This window comes from Lates calcarifer, unplaced genomic scaffold (assembly GCF_001640805.2).
Source record: "Lates calcarifer isolate ASB-BC8 unplaced genomic scaffold, TLL_Latcal_v3 _unitig_2170_quiver_1273, whole genome shotgun sequence".
NCBI classification, from domain to species: Eukaryota; Metazoa; Chordata; class Actinopteri; family Centropomidae; genus Lates; species Lates calcarifer.
In genome coordinates this window covers 9,398-36,291 of record NW_026116030.1, presented here as the reverse complement: position 1 = coordinate 36,291, position 26,894 = coordinate 9,398, and the positions used below count along the sequence as shown (strand labels likewise).

At 41.2% G+C, this 26,894-nt stretch overlaps 3 protein-coding genes across 5 annotated transcripts; 2 read left to right on the top strand and 1 right to left on the bottom strand.

The window, feature by feature from the left end:
- Positions 1 to 3,397: 3,397 nt before the first annotated feature.
- LOC108892317 (uncharacterized) lies at positions 3,398 to 12,076 on the top strand. Of its 3 annotated transcripts, XM_018689806.2 has the most exons (8): positions 3,398 to 3,550; positions 5,258 to 5,344; positions 5,434 to 5,548; positions 5,659 to 5,727; positions 5,821 to 6,018; positions 7,645 to 7,912; positions 8,051 to 8,108; positions 8,454 to 12,076. In XM_018689806.2, exons 5-8 carry the CDS (start codon positions 5,950 to 5,952, stop codon positions 10,048 to 10,050), a joined length of 1,992 nt encoding a protein of 663 aa, XP_018545322.1. In that variant the 5' UTR covers positions 3,398 to 3,550; positions 5,258 to 5,344; positions 5,434 to 5,548; positions 5,659 to 5,727; positions 5,821 to 5,949; the 3' UTR covers positions 10,051 to 12,076. The 3 variants fall into 3 exon arrangements, with proteins under 3 accessions (XP_018545322.1, XP_018545323.1, XP_018545324.1); XM_018689807.2 differs by lacking the exon at positions 5,258 to 5,344; XM_018689808.2 differs by lacking the exons at positions 5,258 to 5,344; positions 5,434 to 5,548.
- Positions 12,077 to 14,591: 2,515 nt separating this feature from the next.
- LOC108892316 (plancitoxin-1) lies at positions 14,592 to 17,994 on the top strand. The gene is made up of 7 exons (XM_018689805.2): positions 14,592 to 14,709; positions 15,104 to 15,200; positions 15,515 to 15,674; positions 16,418 to 16,499; positions 16,586 to 16,750; positions 16,830 to 17,015; positions 17,305 to 17,994. The coding sequence occupies exons 2-7, from the start codon at positions 15,109 to 15,111 to the stop codon at positions 17,652 to 17,654; spliced, it is 1,035 nt and encodes a 344-aa protein (XP_018545321.1). The 5' UTR covers positions 14,592 to 14,709; positions 15,104 to 15,108; the 3' UTR covers positions 17,655 to 17,994.
- A 1,532-nt stretch (positions 17,995 to 19,526) lies between these two features.
- LOC108892315 (deoxyribonuclease-2-beta) lies at positions 19,527 to 25,674 on the bottom strand. The gene is made up of 9 exons (XM_018689804.2): positions 25,565 to 25,674; positions 24,627 to 24,723; positions 24,147 to 24,312; positions 23,278 to 23,359; positions 22,604 to 22,771; positions 22,330 to 22,524; positions 20,676 to 20,726; positions 20,418 to 20,465; positions 19,527 to 20,063 (listed from the first exon to the last, which is right to left on the bottom strand). The coding sequence occupies exons 2-9, from the start codon at positions 24,716 to 24,718 to the stop codon at positions 19,639 to 19,641; spliced, it is 1,227 nt and encodes a 408-aa protein (XP_018545320.2). The 5' UTR covers positions 24,719 to 24,723; positions 25,565 to 25,674; the 3' UTR covers positions 19,527 to 19,638.
- Positions 25,675 to 26,894: the final 1,220 nt, after the last annotated feature.

Here is a 26,894-nt window from a genome sequence, read left to right as displayed (position 1 = left end):
TGGTTTCACTAGTAAGGAGAAAATAACATCAGAAGAGAGAACGAAAGTGACCAACTTAACAGAAGAGTTCATGAGGACTGCTCAGTCACCGAACAGTGAGCTGGAGGATGTAAAGACTGAATGTGAAGATCTTTTGGATTCATTTGGAGATGAAGAAAGGATTAACACATTGAATCTGTTGGTGAGTTTTGAAAACTCTGACCACCAGTGTTTCAGTGAAAGCTGCAGAGTATATATGGAGACTTGTGATGAACTTGTACTGACGTGGATTTGGGTTTAAAGTCCCAAACCACTGAGCTGCGATCAGAAATCTTCAGCCAGAATCAGGTGTTCAAAAATTATCAGGAGACGACAGTGTCCAAGGCAGCAGAGTTTATTTGTCGACAAAGAAACCAGAGAACAGTTCACAGTGCAAAGATACACCAGAAGAACTGTAGTGGCTCTGTCCCTCTTTTTATACAGTTTTGGCTGTGGCTTTCCACGCCTCTCAGGTCATTTTATTGGTTTGTCAAATATACACCATTAAAACATTGCTTGGTCTAATTGTCCATCCTTGGTCCCCTCATTAAAATACACTATTAACTTATCACCAAATGTCACTATCCCTGGAAAGTACCTGGGTTTTTCTTCTGGCCATACTCCAGCTTACAGGGTCATGTCAGGGCCCTGTCCTCATTTGGCCTGTTCTCTCTCTGCTTTACACCGTTATGTTCTGGCCTGTCCTGGTTGTATTTTTTAAAACTAAGTTATCTTTCATTTTTACACCATTATTTCTTAACTCTTCCTTGTATCATTTAAAAAAAATCATAAATCTTTTTCACATTTTAATATGGATTACACAAAGTATGCACACACTAACATCTAATGTTTAACACATGTTTTCTTTGAATCATACAGTAAATATTGATAATACTGTTTATTTCTTTAAGATCATTAGCTTATTGCAGTACTCTCTCTTTAGAGGCACTTCACTCTTTGCACATCACATAGCTGTTGACAAAATTATACACTACAGTACAGTTAGAAACAACTCCAGTCATTTGTGAGGTATGAAGTCTGAGAGAATGTGAATGAGACTGTTTTATATATGAAAACAGTTAATCTCTGGTCTCTGAGTGAAGGTTTAGTATCTGTCACAAAGAGAGACTTTTCTGTCTCTGACCAGTCGCATGTGTCGTATGAACTCATTTCATTGTGTTTGTGGTGTGAGAACAAACAGACTGAACACAGGATTTAATGACAGTGGAGCTGAGATTTTAGAGCTTCTTATTTTTAGAGCCTTTATTTGCTTCAGCTGCAGAGGGCGCCATACTTTAATCAGAGGTCACTCTGAGCAGGTGGACAGAGGTCAGGCTCCACCTAGTGGTCCTGTCAGGTAGCTGCAGCCTGTGACACCACACAACCATGATCCACTCATTTCATTTGTCTTTGGTAAGAGCGAATAGATTTTAGTTTTCCCAGAAAACAGGAAACAAAGTTTCCTTGTTGGATGTTTGTTTGTGATAAAGTCGAACTTTACAACAAACCTGATCTTAACTGTGGTGACAGTTTCCTGCTCAGACACACATCAGAAAAACTAAGAACAGGGTTTAGGTCACTGTAGAGTCTAAACCTTTTATAATGAAATAATTCATGTTCACACCTCATGTGAATATGATGATGTCCAGTGTTTTTCTCACCTGTCTACATCCCAGGACCAATGTGAGACTCATAACATTCATCTTATCTCATCCTGTAAAGCAGTAAAGGAGGAACCAGAGAGGTAACACACAGCAGTCAGTCCCACAGGGTTATAGATCCACACTGAGAGACTTTCTTATCTAAACCAATAAACACTGAACTGAACCATCCCCTGCTCTGATTCTACACCTTTCTATAGCTCCACTGAACCTATAGATGGACTCTGGACTCTGCAGGTCATAAAGACGTCTCAGTACAGGAACAGGTAGAAGTGAACATTCAGTCTGAAGGAGTCAGGACCTGAGGTCTGGACTCTGAGTCTCGCCCTGATTTAACTTTGTCTCTCTGTGTTTGTACCTGAGGAAACCTGATCAGCTGACTGACTGGTGGAGACACAGGTGAGAAGAAGCACATCCCTTCATTAACCTGACAGAGCAGGAAGAACTCTCTGTAACTGAATCTGAGAGCAGATCACTGAGCTGTTTCCTGTTTGTCTCCTCTCACAGAATCGTCCTGATGGACATGATCAGACTGTGAAACCTGCTCCTCTGACAGGAAACAGGAACCTTCCTGGAGATGGGTTCAAGTGGATCAAGAAGAAGACAGAGCGAGGACTTTCCTCCAAACTTTGCAGCTTCATTCATCGAGCAGTTTCACCAGAACAAAGCCAGGATGAGACAGATTGTGGATGAGCTTCAGACGTGGGCTGCGGAGCTGAAAGGCATGATGGCAGCAGGGGTCATCGGGGTGGCAGGAGCTGGAGTGGCTGTGGCTGCTGCTCCTTTCACTGGAGGTTTGAGTTTAGCGATATACGGAGCTGCAGCAGCAGCTTCTACTGCAGGATCAGCTGCTGTTTTTGGTCTGGGACTCGTGAATCTACGAGATGAGAGGAATGCAGAGAGAATGGAAAAACTACTGGAGCTCAGGAGGATTGTTGAAGCACTGAAGACGGAGCTGGAGGACGTAAAGACGACATGTGGAGATCTCCGGAGAGAAGCAGTGGAAGCTGACGCCTCAAAGTTCATCAGACTGGAGATGAAAATACTGAAACTGTTTGATGTCATTGAACGACTCAGAACACCTGCACGTTTAGTTCAGGTTCCACAGGTGGCCGATGAGTATCAGAGGGCTCTGGATGAATTTGAAAGGATAATAACAGAACTCATGACATTTTAGAGGAAATAAAGACAGTTTGAAAATCTCTGACCAGTCAGGTTCAGACTCAGCGTGAGAAAATGGATCTGCAGTCTGTCTGTTCCTGACGATCAGGCTCCTCCAGTCTGTGTGGATGTGACCTGTAGTGGAACAGACTGGTTGATATGAAGAGGTCGTATGATTAGAAAAGTTCTGTAAAAACAAATTAAAATAAAATCTGAACCTGGTTAAATGATGCCAGTTATTTATTGATATATTTTTAATTTGACCATCACATGAATCATCACCTGTCTTCAGACTGTATCTTTACTGAGGCTGTTTATCTTTGGACATATTGGTTACACTTTTCAGTGAAGCTGAAATTAAAATGATTGTTTAAATTAACACTGTGCCCTTCACTGACTTTGTCCCTGTAGGAAATCAGAGCTCTGAGAGTCTCTCAAAGCTTCATGAGGCACCAGATATTTCTGCAGGATGAAAGTTTTGTTTTTTACGACCCTCCGCGATCCTTTAACGCATCACCGCATGCGCACTTCAGTTATAAATAGTGACGTCAGACAACATGGCGCAGTTAATAGGACGTTAGTCGCGTCATGGCGGGAGCGAAATTTAAAACCCCGGGAGCTGAACAGAGAAACGGCCCCGGTCTGAAAATGTTGTGTAAAGTTCAGAGACACCGTCCAACGACAGGAGGAGCGGGAAAACTCCACCAGAGGTGAGTTAGCATGGTGCTAATGTCGCTGCTAGGTGCATTAGCGTTAGCATCACAGTTAATAACATGTTGTTTGTTTGGAGCCACATGTTTAACTCTGCTCTTTCTGCACTGTGTATTTTTATTAACTGCTCCTGTAATCTGTGGAGAAAAGACACCGGAGAATCTCGTCCTTTAAAACTCACTCAGAAGCTAAGTGATGCTTGTAAAGTAGCTAAGTTAGCATGAGTTAGCCTAGCGTTAGCGATAATATCATTGCCTTCAGGTGTGTCGGTTCCTTTGTAACGTAACGTGGCTGTTTACAGTAACATATATATGTTTACTGCTCTCTGGAAACTTTGTGTGTAATATCCTTTTTAAATAAAGTCTCTAAAGAGTTCATAAACCTGTGACAGCTCACAGACACGAAGCTAAAGACCAAACTGTCAGAGGTTCCAGACTCTGTTTGTTCTGAGTTGACTCTGTGTTGGTTTATCGCTTAACAGCGACATCTGCTGGATTTAAAAATCATTGCAGGCAACCTGGATAAAGAAATGGGTTCATTCATTCTGACATGTGGACACGAAATGAGTGATGAATGTTCCTGTTTACATAACTAGCTGCTAACAACAGCTAATGCTAACTGAATGAAAGAGAGAAGTATATATTCCAATTAACTGAATATAACCAAAATAATATGACAATGAATAATACAGAAGGTTTGGATGCAGAATTTAGAAACGTCTTTTTTTTTTTTTTACAAAGAAATATAAGTGAAAAACATGTGAAGTCATTCAGGAAATATAGAAGTGCTTGTGAAGGTGGGAGTGTTTGTATGTGAGGGGAGAAGGTTTACACATTTTAATTATGAAGGTTTTTGTAGCATGGTGGAGCCAAGGTGATCTGATCTTTTTGAGACCAGTCTGTGCTTTGACCATCAACCCAGATGATCTTACTGTCAAATTAGTTTTGTCACAACTGATTAACAACAGTTCAGTGTGGAATAAAGAGAAAAATGTTCTGTCGCTTCTTCAGTGATAAGTTATGCAGATATACATAACTTATCAGTCAGATCTGTGTATTAGGACTCTGGTATAATGTTTACATTAATTCCTATTCAACTCCAGCTGTTAAGACTTGTGTATTTTACTGAAGTAAAACTTTAACTGCAGGACTTTGACCTCTAACATAGTATTATTACTTTGTAGTAATGAAGTAAAGTGTCTCAGTGAACAAACAGAAGAGGAGCTGTGAATGACAAATGTAAAATGAACAATCTATTCACAAACAGCAACACAAGTCAGCCATGGTATTAGAATCTGGGCCTGTGTCAGAGTCAGAGAAAACGAACCAACAAACAAATATTGTCTTTAATCCTCTGCAGCTGTTTTGTCACAGCAGACACAGTCAGTGTGGAGAACACCTGAGGAGAAACTTCAGCTCACTGGAGGAGGTTTCTGTAAAATCAGGGCCTATAACTGTGTCCCCTGAGGAGTGTTGTGGAGGGGGGGGGGGTTCCACCTGAACCATTTGGTGTTTATAGACCCAGACTGAGAGCTGGGTCCTTATCCTCAACAGGACGTCACCTCCCTGCAGCTTTGTGTCACTTCCTGCTGCCATCACCTGAAACAGACTCAGTTCATCTTCATCATCAGTCTTCCCTGACAGTCTGGGTGTTTTATAAAGTGTCATTCGTCACAGAGTTCTTACTTTCTGTCTCTGAACATGCAGCTGATGTTGAGCTGAGCAGGCAGTCCTCTGTCAGACACACCTGTATCATCTGTGCAGAGTCTGATCACATGACTTCACAGGAATGAGGTGTGTCACACTCACAACCGTTCAGGTAAAACATTTCCCTGAGTCTCTGAAGAGGAAGTGACTCTGTTTACTTGTTGTGATTGATTCAGTCTAGAAAAACTGATTTTGAAGAATCCAACCAGTGATCCAAGACTCAGCAGGAGTGAAGTCACTGTTTCAGGAGGATTTAGGAGAATGACAGTGGAGTGACATTAGACAGAAGAAGTAGGTGGAGCTCCAGAGCTGTTTATTCACTTTACAGGAAGTCTTTGTCTTTGACTGTGTGATTAGAGAATTCAGAGCAGGAGTGAAACTGAAAGTTTTTCTCTCTTCAGCCTCACACGGTGGGAAAACATTTCTTCATCTAACAGAGCGGTTTAAAAGAGAACTACTTTTATCTGAAGGTAAGAACAAGTCCTTATTGAACTGTGTAGCTGCTGATCTGAGAACAGATCACTGAGCTGATTCCTCATGTGTCTGCTTCTCTCCCCTCACAGAGACTTCCTGTTCAGACTGAAGTTGGATTAACGATCAAACTTCAAACCTTTGGTCAGAGTTCAGTCTGATCAACAGACTGCAGAGGAAAACGTCTCAACTTATTTAGTTTGGAGGAAACTTGCTGAAGGATGAGCTCAAGGCAGAAAAGAAGAAATAGCATGGAACATCCACCTGAGTTCTCTGATCAGCCACCAGAGGTGAGGAAAAAATCAATTCTTAGATGCATTACAGTTCTCTCCTTAAAGGAAAGACGATGTCCTGATGCAGCAAAGTGTCCCCACACCAGCCACAGCCTCTGCTGTACAGCCTGTCTGCAGGCCTCCTCTGTGGGGTTGTTTCTGGTTCAAAAATGTTGCTGATTTATATTTAATTAGTCAACATTGTAAAGATAAAACAATGAATCTTAAATGTATATGGATTGTGCTTTTTCTATCTGTTTTACATAATGTGGTCATGTGTAGTAACATGTCCATCCATTATTGTATCTACACACTGTTCATTTATTCTGTTGGAACAGGAGATAAACTCTGTCCATATGACCCATCACCTCAAAGACACACATTCTCCCTTATGTAAAATATTTATCACATTATAGATACTATTTTGTTGTGTACTATTGCAGTGGACGTACAACACTGAACACAAACTACACTTTGCTGCTACTTTACTCTTTATCATTTAACTCTTAGACTGTTCTGCACTATTAAGTTCATGCATATTGCTTTACTTTTTTCATTTTTAGCTTCCTTTATATAATTTCATTTCCTACTCTTAACCACCAATCATTTTATATTTGGTTCTAAATGTGCTGCTTCTTTCCTGCTGCTGGAATATCCACAAAATCCCTGGCTTTAATTTACCCAGAAAACTTCCACATGTCTTCAGTTTTTTGAGAGAGATTTATGGGATTTTCAGAATCAACGCAACAATTACACTTAAAGGTTTAATAGAGGGCTGTTTACATGTTGAAATGTAACTCCCAGTTTGTATGTATGTGGGAAAGTATTTTTCAAGTGATATTGTGTAAAATAAAAACTTGAATGACTGATTCTCCTGCTCCTCCAAACCCTCACTTGTTCCCTCGACCCAAAGCTTTCCATATATCTGTGCAGCCTCTGCTGGTTCCTCTTACCCCATCATGAGCACAAAGGTTAATTAGACCTGAGCTGAAAACACACGGTGGGTTTAACTCATTCTGCTGCTTTTTTACAGCCACGTACAAAAAACTTCTCTGTCCTGTGGAAAAGACAGAAACTTTTGTCTTCCTCTAACCTGACTGCTGTCATACAGTACAGTGTCTTAACCTCAGTTCAGTTCAAATCTTACATTAAACTGATGGTGCAATTTTTTCATGTTTGGCCGACAGAGAAATACAAGCTGTTCTCCAGGTTTCATCCTGTTGTTATAGCTACTAACATTTTGTTGGTTTGCTGGCATGAATGTCAAGACTGTAGTGTGTCTGTACGCATTGATAAATGTGCGTGTGTGTGTGTGTGTGTGTGTACAGTGATAGAAATGATATGGTACTCCTGATCACAGTTTCAATAATTGTTTGATAATCATATCACAGCCCTCTGATCAGGAATCAGGGTTTAATCATGAGGTGCCCTGAGATTCCCTCCTCCTGTCTGTTACTGAACAGACTTTGTGTAAATGCAGCTTCAGTCACAGTTTGACCACAGTAAACCCAGAGTAGATGAGCTTCAGAGGATCAGCTGAACACATCTCTAAAGCTATCAACAGTTCAAAAAGAATTCAGTTGATGTTAGATTAAAAGACCGATTCAGTCCTCCCAGTAACAGATTTATTCTTCATTTTAACAGGTGGTTAAAGAGGAGCTTTTAAAGACACTGGAGGAGTTGGAAGATGAAGAGTTTGATCAGTTCAAGTGGATTCTGCAGCAGCCAGAAATCTTAGAGGGTTTCTCAGACATCCCTAAGAGACGTCTGGACAAAGCAAACAGACAGGAAACAGTAGATCAGGTGGTGCAGAACTACAACCAACAGTCTGTGGAGGTGATGAAGAAAGTTTTAAAGAAGATGAACAGGAATGATCTGGTGAAGTTTTTGAGCTGCAACACAGGAGCTCAAGGTAAGCTGCAGGACATCATCAGACTGGGACAGTATAGGATCAGTTTAAAAACAGCATCAGTCTGACAGATTAAATAATGCTTTAATTATTTCAGTCTGCTTGGTAGAAAGGTTTAACACTGTGCTCTGTATGTTCCAGTGTCTCCACAGCAAACCACATCACACCAAACAAGTCTCCAGTCTGACCCACAGAACAGGTTTGTATAGAGACAAGAAGTGTGGACGACAAACTAATGACCTCAATGAATTGTTTTAAATATTGCTGCCATTCACCAACTTCACAGAGGAGAACTGAAACCCCTCTAACCATTTTATAAAGTTGGACACAAAAAAATCCCTGAACATTATAACTTTTACCTCAGTCACAACTGTTACTGCTGTGATCACTACTGTTGTTGTTACATCAGCTTCAAATATGATGCAGAAAACTCACCAACAAACATGTTCACACCTCTTTATCTAATATCTTCTCCCTCTGTAGTGATAAAAGGACAATTCTGAACTGAAGCTGAGAGTTTTGATTGAATCTGTTTTCTCTACAGGATCCGTAACAAATTCAAGGACATCATCTCTAAAAGTTCTCTGATCAGTTTAGGATCTCCTGCTCTCTACCAGCTGAGACCAAAGAAAGAGAAGATTGGAAATCTGACCAGAATGACTGTTGGAGAAAGAAATGTGATGAAGATCAACAAAACCATCTTACTTGTTGGTGAAACAGGAACAGGAAAATCTACTCTGGTTAATGCTCTGGTCAACTACAGCATGGGAGTGAAGTTTGAAGACAACATCTGGTTTCAGATCGTAGAAGACGAGAAGAGACGTCAGTATGAAAGTCAGACACCAGATGTGATCGTGTACGAGATCTTTGGTTTTGAAGATCAAACTCTGCCCTACTCTCTGACCATCATCGATACTCCTGGATATGGAGACACCAGAGGAATCGAACACGACGTCATCGTCAGTCAAAGGTTGTTGGACCTGTTCAGCTCAGATGATGGAGTACATGAAATGAATGCAGTGGGTCTGGTGATGAAGGCGACTGATAATCGACTGAGTGACCGACAGACATACATCTTCAATTCAGTGGTGTCTTTGTTTGGAAAAAACCTGGAGAAGAACATCATAGCTCTCATCACACACTCAGATGGAGTGACACCTGAAGATGCTCTTAAAGCTCTGGAAGCTGCAAAAATTAAATGTGCCAGAAATGAGAAGAATCAGCCTGTTCACTTCCTGTTTGATAACTGTCAGACCAAACAGAGAACAGAGGAAACTGATATGGTTTTAAAGAATGCATGGAAAGTGACAGGTAGGGGAATGAGTCAGTTTACAGACTTTCTGGAAAAATCTGGACCTCAGAAACTGATGACAACAGTTGAAGTGTTGAATTCACGAATCAGACTGACAGCCTGTATCAACAACCTGCAAGGGAGAATCAAGTTGATTGAACTGAAACAGACAGAGATCACACAAACTCAAGAAGCTCTGAAGAAACATGAAGAAGAGATGAAGAAGAATGAAGAATTCACTGTAGAATTTGAGGAGGTCTACAAAGATAAAGAACCCATCAGTGGTGGGGGTTGGTTGTTTTATGAAGGAGCTGTGACCTGTAAAGTCTGTGAAGAGAACTGTCACTATCCTGGATGTACAAAGGCCTGGTATCCTGAACACTGTGAGGTGATAAAAGGAGGCCACTGTACTGTTTGTACCAGGAAATGTCCTGTATCAGATCATGTGAAAGAACAGAAGATCTATGTCAACAAGACCAGGAGAGTTCAGAAGACTGTAAAAGAAATGAAAGAGAAGTATGAAAAGAATAAAGCTGAATGTGAGAAGAAGTCGAGCCTCTTGGAAAATCTGGAAAAGGAAATGAAAGACCTGACAGCAGAGAAGACTCGGTGGCTTGAAGAGTCCTACCAACATGTTGTCAGTCTGGAGCAGATCGCCCTGAATGTGGATTCAGTGTCCACTCATGTCCACTTGGACTTCCTGATTGAGAAGATGAAGGAGAAAGGAGACACAGAGAAGGTCCAGAAACTGGAGGAGATGAAGAGGAGACAGGACGAAGGAACCAGGGCTGTGCTGAGGTACATGTTTGGAAAACTGGCAGCTGGTAAACCAGTTAAAGAAACATTCTGACCTTTCATTGGTCGACGCTCTTTAAACATCAACATGTTATTGCATAAAAAGTGTAATATTGATTTAATAACTACATTACTAAAAAGACGTGCAGTTGTAGATGAAGAATTCAGATCAGGACTTCTTGGTTTCTTTTTGTAAAAACACCACAGTTGGCCTCGCATCTTAGCTCAATGATCCAGAAAGAGACAACCAACCACACTTTCACATGATCCTGTGTGAAGGTGCCACGCTGCCATATTTAGTGTGAATGCAGCCTAAACTCAGCCCCTCAGTCAAACACACACAGACCTGTAACTCTTTCCACATGACACCGCCAAGTGTGAAGGTAGGGTTTTCTGCCCTCACACCTTGCACACTGTGATTGACTGGAGGTTCCTGAGTCACTGCAGATAAATACACAACCACACACTTCTACTGGGGCCAATCCTGCAAATTATACCGTTAGGTAAAAGTAACAATAGAAAAATAGCAAAATACTCCATTACCTGTAAACATCCTGTGATACAACAATACAAAGGTACAGAAGTCTTATCAGTAAGAAGAGTTTTCAATTCACCTCTGCTGGTGTCATAATACTAATCACGTTACTGGATTATTTTTCCTGTTGTAGCTGTTTGAGCTGATTTTAACTACTGTACACATTGTGAGGTAGTTGTATGTTTATGAAAATGCATTTTCTTTTTTTAAGTTCATTATTTGTTATGTCTTTAAAACTTTTAATTGTAATGTAGCTAGTAACTACAGATGTTAGTTGTAGTGGAGTAAAGAGTAGCATAAAATAAAGTACCTACAATTTGACTTTGAGTAAATGCACTCTGCTACTTTGTGCAGACTGTTGCGTGGACTTCAGTAATCTGATTACAGCTCTCAACAGTAATCTGATTACAGTAAACTCTCTGCAGTAATGTGATTACAGTCAGATCTCTGTAGTAATCTGATTACAGTCAGATCTCTGTAGTAATCTGATTACATTCAGCTCTCTGCAGTAATCTGATTACATTCAGCTCTCTGCAGTAATCTGATTACAGTCAGATCTCTGTAGTAATCTGATTACAGTCAGCTCTCTGCAGTAATCTGAGAAATCTGGTTTTCCAGCTACATTTCAGCTGCAGAACAAAGTTTTCTTGCTCATATATGAGGATAATTACCTTTCTAATAATCTTCAACATGTACAGGACAAAGACTTCAAACAGGGACAGATACAGTGAGTCTTCATTACTCTGACTGATGTGTCCTCATGTTTAAAATGGCTCCACCCAAAGTCTGAAACTAAGAGTCTGAATAAGTCAGATTCCAGGACATTTAAAATAATGAATCCATGTTTCGAAAATAGATCAGGGACAGAAATGTGATCACTGACCTGCTGCATGTAGAACAAGCCTGGTTTGTTGAGAGCATATAAACACACTGACTGATGAACACACAGCTCACTGTCTCCCAGGACTAAACATCAGACTCTTACAGCAGCCTTCAACACTCACTGTAACAACTGTCAGTTAAAGCTGGTGAAATACAGTCGAAAGCTCCACAACAAGGGAGTAAGTGGAGCTTGAGTTGAGCTTGTTTTTGTCAGACTGAACCATCAAGTACAGCAGGTGTGTAGAAGTACTCAGTGTACTGTGTTAATATGCAGAGTGTAACTAACAGTTCTGCTGTTAAATGGAGTGAGGACGTCCCCTGGTGTTTAATGTTCAGTACAACAGTGTGTGACAGCAGCCCCCTCCCTCCCTGATATCACAGTCAGACTGTGTTGTACATTTATTTCTCTGTGTTTTCTCAGTGTTGAATGTTGTTCTAATGTTTTCAATAGTGATATAAGTAATATAAACCTTGTTTTCTTCATTTATATAAATGTAGATCAGTTAATGAAAATACAGCATGAAATATGTTGGTTATCCATAATAATGTTAATCCATAAAAACTAACCACGCACAGTATAATATAAAATGTTAATGGAAAATATTTCCAATGTTGACAAAGAATCTTTAAATAAATAAAGTTTTATTTCTGTCTTTACCACAAAGAGTCTGGCTGCCTGTTTCTGCTTTATCTGACTGATGATCAGTTCCAGAGTCATTTTAGAGAAATGATCTGAAATTTTACACCAATGACAACACACACACACACACACACACACACACACACACACACACACACACACACACACATTGTCATAGATCGTTCTGTGGACATTACATAGCCTCCTGTTCTAACCCTAACCTTAACCACTGACCCAAAAATCAGCTTCTTCCAACTGAGGACACAACTTTAGTCCCCAGTTAGTCTTTAGGCTGAACTATGTCCCCAGAAGTGGCCTATGATGGAAATACACAGGTTGGTATTCTTATTATGTGCAGGTGTTTTTTTAGAATCAGTCACATTATTCATTCATTCATCCTTTGGTCTGGAAAAGGTCAGAACATGAAGCTGAGAGTTTTTCTTCTCTGATGTGATGTTCAGTGTGAAGCAGGAGCCATTTTCAGGTGTGTGTTTGTATGTTATACCTCCGACCAGCAGGTGGAGCTGCCTGGCTCTAAGGTGACTGAGACAGAGCTGCACCTGGGAAGTAATCAGGTTCAGGTGTGTTGGTGCTTTGTGTTAGAAGCTCAGACTGTGCTTCTCTGCTCTCTGAGGAACATTTGAGATGAATTTGAACAGAGAAGGAAACAAGCAAAGATGCAGCAGAAGGTGAGCTGCATTAAAGTGTAGAAGAAATCTGAAAGTTTGAAGTGTGACTGTTGGTGAAAATGTCCAGTTAGTGGAGCTGGGAGAGGAACTGGGATTCTTTACTGAAGCTACAGCAGCAACAGTGTCAGAGTCCTCTGTTAGTCTACTGGAGGATCAGGAGTCTGAGCAGCTAATTGTGCTTCAAGTATCCAAAGTAAAAGTAGTCCTGATGCAGAACGGCTCCTCTCAGGCTGTTTTTAATCTCATGTGTTGAAGAGAATCATTTCTGTGCAAGTTGTTCTCCTGTAAAACAAGATGAGTTCTATCAGTGAGCTCATATCCAGCACATGTAGCTTTGTAACTCCAGCCTGAGCCGTGTGTTCACAGTCTCTCATCTAGAATAACACATCAGATTTTATCAGCTCATCACATGTTGGTGCAGAAAATCAAAGTTACTATAGTAACTATAGATCTCAGATCAATGTGTTGGTGGAAAATGTCAAATATCTGTAGAGGAGTCAAAGTAGAAAGTGTCATCCAATGGAAACTGGAGTAAAGTAACAAACGTGTATGTACTTTGTGTGTGTGTGTGTGTGTGTGTGTGACAGATGGCGGGGACGTCGAGACACGATGGAGAGATGGCGATGAACGCCAAGCGTCAGCTGTCAGAGTGTCAGGACCCGGTGGAGAGGCTCAGACTGCAGTGTCTGGCCCGAGGATCGTCTGGGATCAAAGGTCTGGGCAGGTGAGCTCCTCGTACACCTACACCTGCTCAGAGGGTGGAGGACGGAGATCCAGGGGAGTCATAGATTCACCTGTTCTCACTTTCTCTGACAGATCAGTAATGAAACCGTTTTCATGACTGATCTCTCTGTCAGAGCTGAAACATCTGATGATGTTCAGGTAAAACTTTTCTCCAAGTCTCTGAAGAGGAAGTGACTCTGTTGTTTCTTTGATCACTGATCCAAGACTCAGCAGGAGGATTTAGGAGGTGTGTTCCTGGTCTGTGTCGCTGAGTAGAGGCTGAAGGTAAAACTTATCTAATCATGTGCTACAATTAAAGCATCGGTTCCTTTTAATCAGTAATAGAGTCACCAGATCTTTGTTATAATAACAAAATGTTGTTTCTTTGCTTGATGCAGGTCAATAACGTGTCCCTTCTGAAACAGAGTAATATCTCGACCAGAGGATCTGTCTGTGTTTAAGAAATGAGAAGCTGCTCACTGCATCACTTAGAGTTAAATAACGTGCTTCCAGTTGAAAGATATTAGTCACTGCATTTATTATTATTACAACCTTCACTACAGTCACACAGCTGAGACGTTCAGGTAAATATTCCTGTGAAGAGAAAATGAAACTGTTGACTATGCAGGTGTGACTCCAGGGGGGGGAAATTTTAGGAGAAGGAAGTGTCACTGAGAGGAGGCTGAAGGCTCTGGACATGGTTGGGCTGTATGAGTATCTGTATGGAACATGGAGTATCAGGCTGTTGTTGTGAACCATTTGGTCCTTGTAGAACTGGACTGAGACCTGAGTCCACGTCCTCGACAGGACACCAGATGCATCAGATAGATCAGTGTTAGTGTATAAAAGGAACATTGTTTGTCTGATTGTTATTGACTCAGTTAGCTGATGATGAGCTGAGCAGTCATTCTGTCAGACACACCTGTATCACTGTGTACAGAGTCTGATCACATGACGAGGAACAACCTTCACTACAATCACACAGCTGAGACGTTCAGGTAAATATTCCTGTGAAGAGGAAGTTCATCTGTTGACTCTGCAGGTGTGACTCCAGTGGGGGAAATTTTAGAGGGAGGATGTGGGAGGTAAGATCCTGGTCTGTCTCCCTTAAATCTGTCTGAACACAGTCGCAGCATCTGAGTAAACTTCACCCTGTGCAAGTACCAGAGGAAGGAACCTGATCAGCTGACTGACTGTGGAGACTGAGCGCGCTCTGTACTGCTCTACCTGCTCAACCTCACACAGGTAAGAACCACATTATTTCATTAATCTAACAGAGCAGGGAAACTCTCCTCTGTCAACAGAGGAACCACCTGAATCTGTTCATCAAGGTTCATTATAGAAAAAATAAAAAGTCTGACTTCAGGTGAGTTTTTATTTTAGAGAGAAGAGGAAGCAACAAGCTGTGTGCTGGAGTGGTTGTTGTAATTTGATGTAACAGTGACGTGTGATTGTGGTTTTCTTCTTCAGTGATGTTAATAAAAATGGGGGAGTTCAGTAGAGGAGAAGAACAGCTGCTCTGTGACAGATTAAAGAACTAAATGTAGGACTTGTGTGTTTAGTCTTCAGTCTTGTAGCTGCAGCGAGCCTTTACCTGTGTTTAATGGACTGAATGAACATGAGGCTGATGTTGTTTCAGGGACCATGTGGAGGTTTGTCCTGGCTGTCAGTCTGCTCTGCTGCAGCTCTGACGCCTCAGTCACCTGCAAAGATGAGAACGGGGGACAAGTGGACTGGTGAGACAACACTGACCTTCTACCAGGCACTGATGCAACAATCAAACACACACCTCCCTCATTCAGTCACAGTAACATACATTGAAAGGTCAGAGAAGAAGAAGAAGTGATGGTTGGAGGAAACATCAGCTGCTGCATGAATGAATTCAGAATAAGCAGGTTACTGCAGAGCACGTCAACGTGTTGTAACCTGGTTTCTGATCTGCAGGATGAACAGATGACTGAACGAGGAGAGAATGGTTTCACAGTTTTCTTCAACTTATTAACGTCTGAGTTTCATACAGTCATAAAGTCTCGGTGTTCTCTTCCTTCAGGTTCATCTTATACAAGGCACCCTATCAGAGAGGCCAGCTCACAGGTCTGGAGTATATCTACATTGGTCCAGATAAAGTCCTTCGACGGAACAGTAAGCTCATCAATGATCCTAGAGGCATCCTAGCAAACACCCTGAGGCCCATCTTTACCAGCACAATGGTGAGTGTGACTGTATAGATCTGCATAGATTCAGGTCTCTGTGTCTGTGGTTCTGATCAGGTCCTGACAGTGCTGTAGGTGTGAAATCTCCAACTCCAGCTGCAATTGGTCACTGTATGGCCAAGACCCTTCATGTCACCAGGCCATACAAAAAGGAGAAACACCATCCTCCTCTCAGTCATGAGAGGAGTTGAGCTCTGTTCTTCTCTGAACTCCTCGAGAGAGGAGTTCCACACTCTTCTCAGGAGTTCTTAAGAGAATCGTTGACCTTTGTTGACCTCCCCCACATGACATGCAGTCAGTCCTAGATGCCATCTTTGATTCCGCCATCTTTGTTACCTTAAGTAGCCATGTTTCCATTGCCCCCCTCCCCCCAACACTCACACACACTGAATATTTTGCTGGTCTTTTTAATGTTGTATAAAAGTGAGTATTGCTAACCTCTGTGCTGCAGAACTCCAAGTCCTTCAACTTTTACTAACTATTGATTTGGTCATTTTGGTTGTTGTTATTAACTTAGTTATTAATCAAGGTTCCAAATTCATAATTAGTGTATATTATCAGAGTGATTCAATGAATTGGCAAACAGGTTCCCTGAGGTGGAGTTAATGTAAAGTCTGTTAATTCATGTAATATTAGTTACTTAATATTTTTACTTTGATAGCCAATAACTTGTACTTGTGCATGACACAGCTCATTTATTAAATCTTTACTAAATGTTGTTTCCTCTGCATCACTTGTAGCCAAAGGACTTTGGATTCATCAGCTACAGCGATCAGCCTCCAGATGGGAGAAGTGTTTCTAATACACATGGCCACAGTAAAGGTGAGCAGGGAAAACAAACACTCAACACACACTGATTTACCACCTGACTTCAGATGACCTGTGGTCTGACTGTTCATGTTCCACAGGAGTTGTGATGGTGGATAAAACTGGAGACCAGGGAGTCTGGCTCCTACACAGCACACCAAGGTTCCCTCTCAGAGATCAAAATAAATTCTGGCCTAATGGTGGAGCAGCGAATGCTCAGACATTTATCTGTGTAACGTTTAAGTACGACCAGTTCAGAGCTATAGGTAATGTGTTACATAACTTCATATTTACAGTGTTTGAATGACATGTCTCTATAACTGAGATACTGTGTTGTTTCCTCAGGTAAACACCTGCAGTACATCGGAGCTTTCCCATTTGATGATCATATTCCAGACAGCTTTCACAAAGAGCTTAAAGATGCTAGAGATGGGGTCAGACTTCCCCCCGTCTCTACTTTCCAGTCACTGACATCACGTGGAGGTCAGCTGTTTGGTAGCATTGCTAAACAACAGTCAAATATAGTAACAGGTGAGTTTCCTGTCTGTTTCCTGTGTAAGAACTGAGGAGAGTTCATTCTATTTGACAGAAGGAAAACTGTCAGTCACACAGCTAAAGGTAGCTACAATCACAGGTTCAACCACTCTGAGGAAACACAGCAGATTCAGGTCTTCATTTAGGCCAAAGAGGATCAAGAGTATGAAGCCAACATGTCCACATGTTTATCCTCTGACGTTTGGAAGAAGCTCTCAGAGAAGCCTCTGTGACCTGAGCTTTAAATACTCTCTGTCTAACATATCTCCTGTTCTTCTTCTTACAGTTGGAGATCTTTACGTCTCTATTGCTTCACTACCAGAGGTAAACAGTGATTTGTATGTTCAGACCTGGTTAGAACGGAGTGGTACACCTGCTAAATCCTTCTGTCCTCCACAAGGAAAAAAAGTGCAAAATATTGAGTCTATACATGTAACTGGTTTGGGTGAGTGGGAACGCACAAAAGATCATTCAAAGTGGTGTGTAGCTACAGATCAAAACAGACCTTGGACCTGTATCGCTGATGTGAACAGAGCAGATTCCCAGTTTAAGAGGCGTGGGGGGGCACTGTGCATTATGGACAAAGACATAACAGATACATTCAGCCTTTTTGTGATGCGTGCAGAGCTTTGTTGAAATGCAGGAACACATGAAGGAACAGACCTGGGGGGTGGGGGGAAAAGAAGGAAAGAAGGAAAAGAAGTCAAGTATCCCTCAGTCTATCTAATAATCAGTGTCCTGACTCGTCAGTGAAGGACTAAAGAAGTTCCTCTCTGAATCCTGCTTCTCCTCTGTTTGGCTTCTTCTGTGTTTGAATTCATCAGTTTAAATGTTGGTAAATTGTGTCTGCAGCACTGCTGGAGAACCTGTTCATGTACAGGTGTTTAAATGGTCTGATGTCATCACTCCATCATGAATGTTGATGTGGAAGTGAAATGTCTGTGTTGGAGAAATGAAATAAAATCAGGCAGAAACACCTTGTTGTCCTCTCGTCATAATGATCCTCACTTTTCTCTCTCGACATCTTTGTCCTCAGTCACGTAGCTACAGAGCTGTATCCACTTTATTAAACCACTGAAACTGAAAATACCACCACAACAAACTGCAAGTGAAGGCAGCATGAGTCTCTGTTTCAACAGCACAGTAGTGAGTTTAACAGCTGAAAGTCTTGAAGTCTTGGGACCTGTTCAATGCTGAAATGAAGTCTCTGGCTGAAAGTATATAGGAGTATTGTGCCATTTGTTTGCATGAAAACCTGAATGTTTTGACAGTCGACTGGTTTCTGTAGCTGAAATGATGAAGAAGTTAGCGACATAAAAATGTTCAGAAGATGAAAAACTGGATAACAACATTAACACTCTGTATGTAGCTGCAGTTCCTGACTCTGACCACTAGAGGGCAGTAAACACTGGTGATTTTACACCAATGACAACACACACACATTATCATATGTCACTTCTGGGGACATTACATAGACTCCTGTTCTAACCCTAACCTTAACCACTGACCCAAAAATCAGCTTCTTCCAACTGAGGACACGACTTTAGTCCCCAGTTAGTCTTTAGGCTGAACTTTGTCCCCAGAAGTGGTGATAGTCATGTTAAAGGTGATAAAAACAGCATCAGTGGAACATTGTTGCTGATTAAACTGTGTTGTTCTATTCCAAACGTTGGTTCTGGTTCTAACAGCTGATCCAGTCCAAAGACTTTGATCCAGAGACTTTGTAGTAAAGTTGACACATGATGGACTTTAAAGCAGAACAGAGCTGCAGCTTCATCTGCTGATTGTTCTCCACATTATTCATTCATTCATCCTTTGGTCTGGAAAAGGTCAGAAAATGAAGCTGAGAGTTTTTCTTCTCTGATGTGATGTTCAGTGTGAAGCAGGAGCCATTTTCAGGTGTGTGTTTGTATTTTATACCTCCGACCAGCAGGTGGAGCTGCCTGGCTCTAAGGTGACTGAGACAGAGCTGCACCTGGGAAGTAATCAGGTTCAGGTGTGTTGGTGCTTTGTGTTAGAAGCTCAGACTGTGCTTCTCTGCTCTCTGTGGAACATTTGATCAAACTTGTGGCTGGTGGTCCTACATGATCAGCTGCTTTGTTGTTGTTTGATTGAGAAGTGTCAGTTAAACAGGAGAAAATGGCGCCATCTGGTGGAGAATAGTAAAAACTACAGTGTTAAAATCGGAGGTCCAGTTCTGGCTCTGAAGTGTTTAAGACAATGAATCTTTAGTTAAATAACATTTAATTTCTGTCTTGATGTGTAAAAAACAGATCAGTGATGGTTTTGATGAGTGAAACATTGGGAGTATTTAGTTGAATTTCCATAGTTTCCACTTGATGAAGTCAGATGTGGTGATCACCTGATCTCAGGTCTATGACTCAGAGAGTGTACAGAGATTATTAGGATGAGGCTGAATGAGAGAGAAAATCATCATGACGAGAGGACAACGAGCTGTTTCTGTCAGATTTTATTTCATTTCTCCAACACAAACATTTCATTTCGCATCAACATTCATCAGATTACAACCAGGAAAAGTCCTGCTCTCTGATTGGCTCTGTCTAATCATTACGAGCTGTGTGGAAACTTCATCCCAAGTGTTGATGAAGTTATAAAGATTTTAGAGAGGTGGGAGTTTTTTTTTAACTTTTTGCTTCTTTTTTTTCTTACGTTCTTCTGCATCTTTACAAGACTCTGTCTCTTTCTTAAATGACATGAATATTTCTGCTATGTTTTTGTCCTTGATGCACAGTGCCCCCCCATACCTCAAAAACTGTGTTTTTGCTCTGTTCACATCAGCGATACAGGTCCAAAGTTTATTTTCATCTACACACCACTTTGAATGATCATTACCAGGGCTCCACTCACCCAGGTCTTTAATCTGTACAGATTTAATATTGTATACATTTTCAGGTCCTTTGCAATAGGAAATGTCACCTTCTGTATCACTGTGCCAGGTCTGGACATTCACATGACTCTTTACTTCTTTTGCAATAGAAACATAAAGATCTCCAACATAAAGATCTCCACCAGCAGGATCTTCATCTAAAAGAACAACAGTAGTAAAGGAGTCATGTTACCCAGATTTACTGAATCCTGATGCCTTTTCACAGTAAAAGTGTTGCAAGAAGGGACAGACTAGCAACAAAAAGCAGCTCGAGAATTTTCTGTCAAGCGGTGGTATGGTACGCATCATATTCTGTAACTCAATTAAAGTATATAGAATTTGTAGTTAACTACAGTATTTGAGTAAATGTATGTAGTTACACTTCACCATTGTATTAGATCAGTAAAACCATATAACAGCAAAAAAAGAAAAAGAAAAAAGAAACACAATTCAATTTCTTTTAAACTCCTTCTGTTACTTGTTTAGAGGCACTTGTTGGTGGTCACACGTACCTATCTCCATAGGGCTCCCATCCTTAGAACAGTCAACCATGGGTTCATCTGTTGGTTAAAAATGTATAAAACAGACATTATTTGGACTGCCTGACATGAGCATCAAATCTTGTACAAATGAAATTCATGATGAGTGGTCCAACCATGACAAAGACAAATAAATAGATGGTGTATTGTGCAACGTAGGCTACTATTTGCTTTAATTTTATTCATTTTAACGAAATGCAACAATAAATAACTTGAATGAAATCATCTGACCTGATTCCTCCACTTCCATCTTGTCACTGTCCTGTCCAGAGCCAGGTTTACCTGTAGAATAAGTATTTAACAAATAACTTTTATTGCTGTTTTCTATCAAATATTATGTACCTTAATAGCTATAAGGGGAAAAATAATTGATAGGTAATAGAATATTATCAAATTCAGATCTTTAGTTTACCCATTTAAGTTATAGTTGAAGAGTTGATGACTTTAGAGAAATTTACCCCAAAGTTAACAAAAACATTTTGTTTAGTTAGTTCATTTAGCTTGTTCACAGCACAAAGCATGACAAGCATCTACTCCCTGCTCACTCTTTGACTTTTCTGCCTCTTCACGATCGTCCTCATCATCATCTGCAGCTTGATGTTAAATAACTGTGATCTTTCACAACTTCAGCCAGCAAAGCTGTTTTCTTTTTTGGTACACCCTTACTGCACTATGCTATATCTCTCTTTCTGAAGTTATCCATGTTTCTGCACACTGAACTGGAACAGCAAAGTCAGCCAGCTAGCCTGATGGTGAACAGCAGCGATTAGGTCTGTTCAGTTTCTCCTCATAGAAGCTGTTCATCAGTTTAGTTCAGTTTGTTATTGTAGAAGTAAAGACCTTATAGGTCAGATTTTTCATCCTTCATATTTCACTCTCCTGGTGATGTGGTGGTTCATGTTTTTTATCCTCAGTCTGTGGGTCTGAATAAAACGGACATGAATTAAAAATGTTATCTCCCCAAAATTGTTTAAGATTAGATAAGATAATCCTTTATTAGTCCCGTAGTGGGGAATTTTACAAGTTTCTCTCTATGTGTAACTTTTCCACCTGAACACATCACCCTGGATGTTTTCATAATTCATTTTTTTTTCTTCAAACATTTCTGGCCTTAAATGTTTAGAACAACATATCTTTGGTTAACAGTTTGACATACTGAGGGGGAAAGTCTTAATTTTATGCAAGATCCTCTATTGTCCTGAGCTCAGTCACACTACAGGAAGTGTCTAGAATGTGTTCAACTTGACTGCAGTTGTTATATCTCCACCTCAGCAGTCAGCAGCAGCTCATGTTCACCATGAAGTCAGGAGAAGAATCTTGAAAACCTTTTGATAACACCAAAGATGGTTGTTGGATGACACATGTCCCGCCCCTTCCTTGAAACAACCAATCGTCTGATAAAACATATGAAACCAACCGTTTCCCCGATGCAACATGTGTCAACATATAACCTGTGGAAAAAAAGGTTTTAAACCAAACCCACCAAACTCTTGAAGAGGTTTTTATAAGATCTGACTGGTGACTGTGTGGCTGCAGTTTTTATGGTGATCAGTGAAAGTGAAGTTAGGACTCTGTCCATTCATGTAGAGAGGAGCCTGATCAGCCTGAAATAACTGACCTGATGTTATCTTAGTTTGCATAGATATTTTTCAGCTGACAGTTCAGATCCTTTTTCAGTGTTTATCTGCAGGTGAGGAGCAGAGACATTTACATTTTCACACAGTAACAGGTCATCTGACCTTAAATACCTTTCCTTTGGACTGTGGAAGAAAACCGGAGCCTGTTAATTATGAGGTGGAAACCACACCTGTGGCAGGTGATTTGATGGATTTACTGCTGTGCTGATAAATGTGTGTTCTTTAACTGAGAGATGCAGAAATCTCACCTTTTTCTTTTACTGCCTGTTTTTTAGCAATGCTGTAAAACGTCACGTCTCCTTTTTTTATCAGCAGCTGGAGTACACCAGGTGGATCTAGTTTGTTCCAGTTCACAACATCTTTAAGCTCTTTAAGCTCTTTATAAAAGCCATCTGGAATATAATGGTCAAATGGGAAAGCTCTGATGGACTGCAGGTGTTTACCTGAAAACAAGAAGACGTTTAACATTCAGTTCAAACACTGAGGCCACATAAATGGTAAAAACAAACCTGAGCACATTACCTATATGTTCGATGTATGCTGGCTCACTGGGAAACTTCACACAGATAAATGTCTGAGCATTTTTTGCTCCACTTGGAGGCCAGAATTTATTTTGATCTCTTCTGAAAGGGAACTGTGGTGTGCTGTGTAAGAGCCAGACTGCTGTAGTTTTATCCACCATCACAACTCCTGTGGAACATGAACAGAGAACAGGTCATCTGAAGCAGCTTCACCTGTATCAGCACTGTGTTAGCCACTGCACTTTGTTTGGCCAGGTCATAAATCTAAAGAGACTTTGGTTAAATAAAGGTTAAAGAGCATTCTGAGGGTGAGAACCTGAACCACGAGAACAGGCCACAGACTGAGGTCCAGTGGACCTGAAGACACTAATAGTAGATTTTAGAAGAGACCTGCAGGCTGAAGTTTCCTGTCTGAGGAGAAACCGGCAGACTGCTGTAAAACAGAAACCAACAGCGATGCTCTCACAGATCGACTGACTGACACTGACTGACGTCACACATCCTCCATTCATCGTATCTCAGTAAAAGGTTGATGATTATAACGAGTGAGTTTCTACATTTGACTTTACTGTACCATGACATATGTGTTTTAGACTGTTGGCTTCAGAAGGACGACATCCGACTGACAGGACTCAGAGACATGTTCTCTGTCAGAGACATACCGTCTCTGCTCACCTTTACTGTGGCCAAACTTTTGGTTGTCAGCACTACACCCAGGAGGCTGGTCACTGTAGCTGATGAACCCAAAGTCTTCTGGCTGTAAATGATGCAGAGGGGAGAAGATTCAATGTAAATGTCTGGAGATCCATCAGGTCTGACAGCAGACTTCTAATGAAATCCCACAGAGAGCAGTGAGACTACATTAACATCAGTTCATCTATTAACTGTCACAGACACTCAGAGAGATCTGACACTGGGCCTCTAGAGACCTGGACCCAGACAGGTCGTCAGCCAATCACAGGACTGACACACAGATAGACACTGGCATTAACTCAGTTTAAAACCCAGTGGAAACCAGAGCACCTGGAGAAAAACCAGGGAGGACACAGAACTCCACCCAGAGAGTCCTCAGCTGACAGGATCCAACCCAGAACCTTCTCAGTGTGAGGCCATAGTGCTAAACTCTGACCACCATACTGCCCATTCAGCTAACATCATAACATGCAAATGCAAAAGCAGTCTGCACATTTAGTTTTCTCTTTACAATTGCAAACAAAAACCTGAGACACTGACCAACCACTTACCAAGTCAACCAGTACTGAAATCTGATATCATTTTAAATGTGTAACTGTCAGTACTGGTATTCCTCCTGTTCCTCTGCGCTTCACCTGCAGCACTGTCTTTCAGGACCAGGTCTTTTAAATGAAAGACACTGAGGTGTGACTGACAGCTGCTGTACACAGAGCTCAATGACCTACAGCAAGAAAAAGAGGCTCGAACATGGAGCTGATTTTATATTTTACTCTCAGAGACTGCAGCAGTACCAGACCATCATATCTCACACAAAGGGAAACAGAGGACTGCAGCTCTGAAATGATCCTCACCATTTCTCTGACTGATTTCAAGATGGGCCTCAGGGTGTTTGCCAGGATGCCTTTGATGTCAGTTCCGGTACGTTTAGTGACCTTCCCATGTGCATCTGGACCAATGTAGATATACTCCAGACCTGTGAGCTTGTCTTTCTGTTTGGGCGCCTTGTATAAGATGAACCTGAAGGAAGAGAACACAGAGACTTTATGACTGTATGAAACTCAGACGTTAATAAGTTGAAGAAAACTGTGAAACCATTCTCTCCTCATTCAGTCATCTGTTCATCCTGCAGATCAGAAACCAGGTTACAACACGTTGACGTGCTCTGCAGTAACCTGCTTATTCTGAATTCATTCATGCAGCAGCTGATGTTTCCTCCAACCATCACTTCTTCTTCTTCTCTGACCTTTCAATGTATGTTACTGTGACTGAATGAGGGAGGTGTGTGTTTGATTGTTGCATCAGTGCCTGGTAGAAGGTCAGTGTTGTCTCACCAGTCCACTTGTCCCCCGTTCTCATCTTTGCAGGTGAGTGAGGCGTCAGAGCTGCAGCAGAGCAGACTGACAGCCAGGACAAACCTCCACATGGTCCCTGAAACAACATCAGCCTCATGTTCATTCAGTCCATTAAACACAGGTAAAGGCTCGCTGCAGCTACAAGACTGAAGACTAAACACACAAGTCCTACATTTAGTTCTTTAATCTGTCACAGAGCAGCTGTTCTCCTCCTCTACTGAACTCCTCTGAGTTCTCATTTAGACTCTGTTTCTGACTCACATGAAGCTGAAACTGAAGATCAGTGACAACAGAAAATCAAACCAATAATATATTCCTGACTGTAAGGTCACCTCATCATCACTGCAACACATGATAAAATGACCGTCTCTGTGATAATGATCCATAAGACTGTTAGTGTTGAATAAACCTTTAAACTCAAACTGGACTTATGGACATTTATCTCTTCTTTCATTTTTAATTACTGTGCAAAAAAGAATCAGTGAAGAGCAGAATGAACATTTATCTCATGACTGAAAAGAGAATCTTGTTTGTATCAGCAGCAGGTTTTAACTGTAACTGAGATCTTTCTCTGATCGTGAACCAAAACAGAGCGATGCTTGTCAGCTTCTACACTCAACCTGACCACAGCCACCCATCAGACATCCACCCTCTACATTTGGTGACAAAAACTTCCCATCACCCCCTTCACCTGTCAGTATCACTGCTGCCTTGCTTGTTGCTCCACCACCACCACCTGAGCATCCAGCTGCAGGTTTAAGATATTCCCTCTTCCCTCCCCAGTATCTCAGTGTTCTGCTGCTGTGATGAACATTTCAAACCTGAGTTCTCTGAATGAACTGTGGCTGCTGTTTGAGGATCATGGAGAAAAAACTCTCCGAACAACCCTGATTAGTCCAAAAGAAATAAAACATCACCTGTTTTCAGCTTCAGAGCAGGTCAGGAGTGATGCTTCGTCTTCGTCTTCGTCCGCAGCTCCCTGCTGCTCCACCTGAGCTCACCTGGCTTTATACCTCCACCTCCGTCAGCCTCAGTCCAGATCACCCACTCAGCATCCATGAGAATGAATGTTATCAGTTCACAGAGAGACAAAGTCGTCTCTCCCTCAGCAGGCAGCAGCTGAGAGCTGATTTGAATGTGGAGGAGGAGCAGCAGCTGATTTGATTGAGATGTGGATGTGAACAGGATGAGGGTTCCTGTCATGTTTCCCCTTCGGTCTGTTCCTTCAAGTTTTCATGCCCCCATGTCTCTCAAACAGGGTTCTTGCTCTTTCCAGGTCCAAGGTTTATTCTGATCTTCAGTTTTACACAACTTTGAATGATCATTGCCATGTTCAAAAAAAAAAAAGTGTTTTAAACCAAACTCCTCAAACTCTTGAAGAGGGTTTTATCAGATCTGACTGGTGACTGTGTGGCTGCAGTTTTTATGGTGATGGAGTGAAAGTGAAGTTAGGACAGCTGACAGTTCAGATCCTGTTTCAGACAGTGTTTGAGAGTCAGATCCTGTTCTTTGTGTCCTTGTAATGGAGTCTGTAGAGTTCAGTGATCATCTCTCCTCTTTCAGTCTTTCAAACACAGTCTTCATTATTTCATCAAACAAAGGCTCCAATAACGTTTAACGTTATCATCTCTTCTGTTTTCCATCTTTTATCTGAGTTTTACATAGAGAACTGAACCTGCAGCACATTTCAGTTTAGATAGAGACCTGTGAGTACTCCTCCTGCTCTTTATTTAAATCAGGTTGTATCAGAATAAAAATGATGTCTGTCCTCAGACACAGTGAACTCTGATGACCTCTGACAGGATCAACCACAAAACTCATCCAGGCCCAAAGTTCATGTGTGTAATGTGTCAACATTTCATTTCCAGATAAGTTTAACACAGTTCATCTGAACAATCTGAACACAACGTATTCTGTTTTAAACTTTACTGCATATTTCTGATCTGTGTCTACATTCATGACTTCTGACAGTTTCAGTCAGAGATGATGTGAAACTCTCAACATGAGGAATGTTTCTATATTAACACAACCATCACATTGAAGAGCCTGTAGCACCAGTACCTGATGAATCTGACCTTTATTTACCTCAGTGTCGGTGTCAGGACTTTATTTAGAGCAGTCCTTCATCTTATCATCTCATCTAATTTATCAGGTTTTATACACTCACCGCTTCACTGGAGATGCCTTGTTGATGAGAGAGGTCAGAGGTCATGGTCAGACTGGTTGGAGCTACAGTAACTCAGATAA